This window comes from Pterocles gutturalis, unplaced genomic scaffold (assembly GCF_000699245.1).
Source record: "Pterocles gutturalis isolate BGI_N339 unplaced genomic scaffold, ASM69924v1 scaffold34696, whole genome shotgun sequence".
NCBI lineage: Eukaryota > Metazoa > Chordata > Aves > Pterocliformes > Pteroclidae > Pterocles > Pterocles gutturalis.
Genome location: NW_010104141.1, coordinates 1 through 6,386, shown reverse-complemented (window position 1 = coordinate 6,386; position 6,386 = coordinate 1). Strand labels below are relative to the sequence as shown.

Here is a 6,386-nt window from a genome sequence, read left to right as displayed (position 1 = left end):
TTAAAAAAAAAAACAAAACAAAACCAAACATGGCTTTGACTATATATTCTTGATTTCAAGTTCTGTGCTTTTGTGTTGGAAAGGAGCAAGTCGCTTCCTTTGTTTCTGATTAACCTCAGGAGGTTTTGCACCGAAACTGATTGTAGACTATCTTAATGACAGGACGAGGAAGCAGTTTATCCAAGTAAAATGGGATCGAAACAGATTGCGCAGGAAACATTTGATGATGCAGTGCAAGAAAACATTACAGAATTTGAAATGGATCCAGAAGAGGCTGTGAGAGAAGCTGTGCAGCAGTTTGAGTCCCAAGGTATTGCAAATTCATCTACTTTTGCAGTTCAGATGATCATAGACTGAGATTTTACATATCTCAAAATTTAAGAGAACCTGGATGCAAAGATTGATCACGTAGTGTTAAAAAGAAGCCTTTGTGAAGTGGAACATAAAAACTATTAATGCTAACCTTGTTTCATGAAGTAATTATGACTGAAAATCTCAGTCATGAGTTTATCTTTGTTCACTGTAGTTAGCTTGATGAATTTTTTCCCAAGCTCCTGTAACTGATATCAGTCTTGGTTTTGTTCTTCCTTTCAGGGGTTGACCTAAGCAATATTGTGAAAGCTGTGCGGCAGCCTGCCTCTGAAAATGGTCAAAAGCAAAGGCATAAAATTTTGCTGGTAGGAGCATAGATTTATGTTGTCTTCTGAGGATCAGGGTTATATAATAGTTTAAGTAATAGACTAAAGAATAATGAGACATACATCTGACTTCTGTCCCATTTCTTTGTGAGTTAATCCCATCTATCCTGCAAACTAGGATTAACATAAAAGTTCAAAGAGCTAGATTGCTGCTCATTGAGACAGCCATTTCTTAGATATGTCAAACTACTTTTAAATTTAAAAGAAGGATATTGTTATAAATAAACAAATTTAACTGACTCTAAAGAACTGTTCTTGTTCCTTCACAGTTCGAATCAAAAAGTAACTGTTGTTGTCTTCTTTAGACTTTAGATTCCCTTGGGAGGGCCGTTGCTGACTCTGATCTTGCTGAGATGGCTGAGCAGATGGTGATCTTCACTGATCAGTGCAAGGAACAGCTGGCTTTCCGCTACCTGGCTGGGCAGAATGGTGCCTATTCTGTGGTATTCTCTGCCTGCCAGTTGGCTTCAGGAGACAGAAATTTAATGCTGAAAGCCTTTAATACTCTGTCTGCCGTCTTGGATGGGCAGCCAGACCTACTTGACTCCGCTGGCCAGGACCTACTGCTACAAACTCTGAAAGAATATAGGGAGGATGCGGAAATGACGCTGGCTGGGATCCGATGCATTCGGCATGCCTGTCTGAAGCACGAGCAGAATCGTCAGGACTTTGTGAAAGGTGGGGTTCTGCCACTTCTGACTGGAGCTATAGTCCAGCACGGGGACAGTGCCGATGTCGTCCGAACGGCCTCCTCAGCGCTCAGGATCATGACGTTTGATGATGACATCCGTGTGCCTTTTGGTCATGCTCACGATCATGCCAAAATGATTGTTTTGGAACATGATGGGTTGAGAGTCCTCATTGAAGCTGCAAAAGGTAAAGTTAACCCCGTGACTGTTGATCCTAATTTTGAATTGTATGTGCTTTCTGATCTCAAAATTGCTTTGTTGCAACTTGGAGCTCCTGAGAGATGATTCAGAAATTTGCCACTAAAAGGATGTTTAATTCTTTTGATGAAGTGAGCCCCGAGAGAGAAAAATAATACGAGTTCTCCAAAGGCTATCAGCAGCACCGCGGTGGCAGTTATCAGAGCTATTTGTCAGCCTATCTAGGAAGTATTTTACAGCCTAATGCATGTTTGCAGGCACATTATCCCTGCAGAGGTGCCGCATCCTTGCCAAGGAAAGATATTCTGTCTCAGTCTTAGATACAGGGTCAACAGGGTGTCATCTGTGCTGTTTTAATATAGGAAGTGAAATACACTGTTTCCTGTTTGGGTTTTTTAATGAAGCAAAATCATGTTGATTCTGCAGCACCCATCCTTCCTTACCCATTCATCATCTCTCCTCTGCAGCATTCACAGATAACTCCAGTGTTCTCAGTGAACTCTGTGCCACCCTTTCTCGCCTCTCTGTCAGGAACGAATTCTGTCAAGAGATTGTGGACCTTGGCGGCTTAAATTTCATGGTGGCTCTCCTGGCTGACAGCATTGACCGTCCGGTGAGCGATATAAAGTGTTCTTGGGAGTGGAGGTAATGCAGCAGGGCATGCTCTTCAGTTTAAAGTCCTGGCTGGGAACGGGCTGTGCATTGTTTCAGGTACATTTGGGGATGAAACCCAACCATTGATGCCTGTTTACAGCCTTACATACAGAATGAGGTTACAGGTGCTCTGTCCGGTAAGAATGCAGTAATCCTGAGCCCCTTGTTTATGGGTTCTTCATCTGTCCTGCACGCTCCATGAGCAGAACTCTGCTTGCTCCCAGAAAAGCTGAGCTTCTGGTTTTCCACCATTAGCTAGAAGAGACTCAAGAGGACTTAGATGCTTGAGTCACACAGCGTTGATGTTTGGTTCTTTAAGCTTCTTTGAAAACCTTTGCCAAACTAACAAGGTTCCTTATTACTCTGTCTAGCAAGAAAGCGTGCCCGAGATGTGAGTAACTGAGAATTGTGTTGCTGTTCGTAACTGGGAATGACAACTGTTTGAATGGAGTTGCTGGGAGATGTTCTGGTTGGCTTTCAAAAGTCTGTAAAACTCTTTCCGTAGCTTTCTGAACTGTTTTTTCTTGCTGAACACAGGACGTGGTGAAGCAGGTGCTGAGTGCCATCCGTGCGGTGGCGGGTAACGACGATGTGAAAGATGCCATCGTGAATGCTGGGGCGACGGACCTCATTGTGCTCGCTATAAGCCATCACCTCTCGAACCCTCAGGTACGCACCGAAGTGGCTGGTGGAGTCCCACCAGGGCTGGGAACAGAGATCAGGTTTGGGCTGATCCCAACCTGTGGTAACAGCCCACGGTGCTGCTCTGACTTGTGATAAACAGCTTATGCTGAGAGCAGATACATTCGAGTACAGTTGTTAGATGATTGCAACTGAGCGATGTATTAACCACTCTATAAGAACTGGATGTTAAAGGTTTAAGTGCCTACTTTGGCAAATATTTGTGTAAATGTAAAGATAAGCCCACTTTACTGGATTACTTTCTTGTTCCTGAACCAGTCGGATACTGGATAGAGTGTTTTTCACCTCTGGGGTGTAAAACTTGGTTTACACGCCAGAAAAGCAGGATGTTTATGTGGAAGAAATGTTAAAAAAAAAAAAAAAATTTTTTTAAATTGCCAAAAAAAACCCAAACTCCAAACGCTTTTTTTTCCTTAAAGCAACACTTTCAGCCAGTGAGTGTCTCTTCCCCTTTGCATTGCAGATCTGTGAGCAGGGCTGTGCAGCCTTGTGCATGTTGGCTTTGCGCAAACCTGAGAACTGTAATGTCATCATGGAAGGCGGAGGGGCGTTGGCAGCTCTTCAGGCTATGAAAGCACACCCACGAGAAGTGGCTGTACAGGTATTTGCCTCAGAGCACTTGATTATTTATTCAGGATTAGTGTTGGCTGTGTTCACTGCTTCATTTATCCTTTCCTTGACAAATACCGAAAAATTCAGAGTGTGGTGGGAATGCAGTATCTAAATGCAGGATTCCCTCCACCTGTCCCCCTGATGTGATCAGAGCAAAATTTAGTTTGGGTTTCAAATCCACCTGAATTCAGGTTCAAGCGGCTGCGTAATGCCATGCTTCTCTTCCAGGCATTACTTTTCCTCCTCCTTGAAAGAGCAGGATGAGGAGAGGCTCTTTCAGGCCCACCCTGTGCTACGATGTTACCTGTCCTATAGGAGACATTGGTAGCTGTTCTCCAGAGTCGAATAAAATGCCTACACGGCAAGAAGTTAGCCTCTGGTTTCTCATGCAAGTCTCAGTAGGTTCTGTGTCCACTTTTGTGCTCTCTGGAGTATACCACAGAAAATATTTTCTGAAAGAGTAGTTTAAGCTAAGTGCCAGGGAAGGTGCCTGGAACAGCGTACGTGGGTTGGAAAGGTGGGTCTGCTGTGACTGGAGAAGTCTGTTTTAGGATGATTTAAAGAAGCACTTGGTGTTGCCGGGCTGGTGTTTGAGATCTGCTGGTGCTCTCACAGCAGCAGGAGGTTTTGTTGTATAACTGTGTGAAATAGCAGCCATACTTTTGTCGATAGATTTTCTTCTTCCAGGAGATAGTTTGTTGCTCTCTGCAGCATCTCACATTTGGTTGCCCAGAAAACATTCTTTAGTTGGAGCCAGATCGGCGCTGTGTGTGCCAGCATCCTCTGTGGAGGCTGTTTCCCTGCAGAAGATGCTGATGTCTCTCATTTACCTCTCTCCTCAGAAACAGGCTTGCATGCTGATCCGCAACCTGGTCTCCCGGAGCCGGGACTTTTCTCAGCCCATCTTAGAGATGGGAGCTGAGAACCTCATAACAGAAGCTCGTGCGACACACAAGGACTGCGACGATGTGGCCAAAGCTGCGCTGAGGGATCTCGGCTGCAAAGTGGAGCTCCGAGAGCTGTGGACAGGTCAGAAGGGAAGCCTGGCTCAGTGAACCATCACTCCGCGGAGCCATGAGCTTCGAGACATCTGTGTACATGAAGCCTGAGGGGGGAAACAAAGCGGCATGGATTAATTTGCAGTTACATTGAACTGGAATATCTGAAGCAAATGCCTGGCTTGTGAGGCTGCAGTGAACTTTTTATTGGGAGCTACAGCTGAAACAGCTTTATGCATTCACAGGCTGCGAAGCAACTCTGTGTAATAGTCATTCCTCAAATCATCTAACGCCTGAAGATGATCTGCTCCCCCATGTTGTTATCTATGTTACTTATGTACAGAACAGGGCTGTTCCCGCCTGCTCTGTTCTGTACAGTAAGAGCAAAAGTGGAATTTTTTTCTGATAGGAGGTTGGTACGTACTGTGGCAGCTGGTTCTGATTTCTTCCTCTACTCTCTGCCGATGGAGGCTGGCAGCCTGATCGGGTTATGGGATGGATGGGGAGGAACATTGTGAATGTGCTCTGTCCTGTTGTTCTGTTCTGCTAACCGTTGTTTTACTGCTGACCATATTCTGTATTGCTGCTTTCTTTTGGATTTTCAGCCAACGTAACATTTTAACCAAGAGCAAAGTAAGGATTTTGGATAGTATGGCCCAAAGCAACAGACTTTGATGTTGCCATTTGCATCCAGGAGGAAAGTTCATGTTCTCTTTCAGCGAGATGAACAAGATGGGGGCTGGTAGTAAGGGTGGTGGTTGTTTCAAAGCAGGGACAAACTGGGAGTGGAACCACGCAGCAGGAAGCCGGCACTGGGTGGGGAGCCCAGGCTTTGGTTCCATCTTCGCACGGCGGCGCTTCACTGCATCCAAGAGTGCTGTGATGAAGAGGCCGTGTGCCTCGTGGACTGAAGACAACTGCGGACTTGGGGGCAAAACAGGAGAGGTGAAACATCCAGAAAGGTTCTGAAGTCTCAGCTTCTGCGTGGCCCCAGGCAAGCGGCTCCTGTTTCTTGCTGGGCCGTGCTGTTACCAGCCCTGTTCTGGTGCTGAACCTTCCTCCTATGCTGCTGCTGATGTTGTACTTGAGTGGATGTTTGCTGGTGTGATAATCTCTGTAGAAACGTTGACCCTATAAAACATTAAATTGTACAAGGGTGGTTGGCTCTTTACGGAGCCTTTTTGAGATGGGAAAAGTGGTGGAAATGCCTTGGTGCTGAGTTTGTGAGTAAAGCCTCCTGCAGCCCTGCGCTAGCTGCTGGCAGATGGCAAAGGTCGTTGTGTTCTTCAAAAGCTTCTACCCCTGTGGGAGTGTTTGTAGGAGGGGAAGCTGCCTGAGTCTCTTCTCTCCCTGCGGTGTGAGAGGCTCGGGGTGTTTGTGCACGACTCTGACCTGAGCTGAGCTCCTGGGGTCAGGTACCCCCTCCTTTGGGGCAGAGCGGGCAGGAAGAGCTGATGAAAAGAGACCCTGAGGCCCCGAGTCCTGGGGGTGCCCTGCGTTGAAGAGGGAACATGATTGCGCTGGGGCACTCATCTGGTGCGGCCTCACGCTCTTGGGCTTCGCTGGTGGGTCTGGGAGGGGTGAGAATCAGCACTGGAGCTTAACGTGGGGCCATGAGAGGATCAAACGGGGGCTTTCCCCACTTGGCAGGAAAGCTTGCATTTATTTGTCTTCTTTAAACAAGTGTTGGTGCTTCTCGTAGCTATAACCTTTTGTTTTTAACCCCGGGGGGGGTGTGGGGAATGCACAGATCCAGGGTGAAGGGGCTGTTGGGCAAAGCCCTGCAAGGACCTGGCTGTGCACCAGGCTGCCCTGCAGGACACCGGGGCCGGACA

At 46.6% G+C, this 6,386-nt stretch overlaps 1 protein-coding gene across 1 annotated transcript; it reads left to right on the top strand.

Moving 5' to 3' along the window:
- Positions 1 to 186: 186 nt before the first annotated feature.
- ARMC6 (armadillo repeat containing 6) lies at positions 187 to 5,118 on the top strand. Its single transcript, XM_010086961.1, has 7 exons — positions 187 to 310; positions 595 to 677; positions 1,004 to 1,574; positions 2,053 to 2,198; positions 2,777 to 2,908; positions 3,405 to 3,542; positions 4,396 to 5,118. The coding sequence occupies exons 1-7, from the start codon at positions 190 to 192 to the stop codon at positions 4,606 to 4,608; spliced, it is 1,404 nt and encodes a 467-aa protein (XP_010085263.1). The 5' UTR covers positions 187 to 189; the 3' UTR covers positions 4,609 to 5,118.
- The last annotated feature ends 1,268 nt before the right edge of the window (positions 5,119 to 6,386 follow it).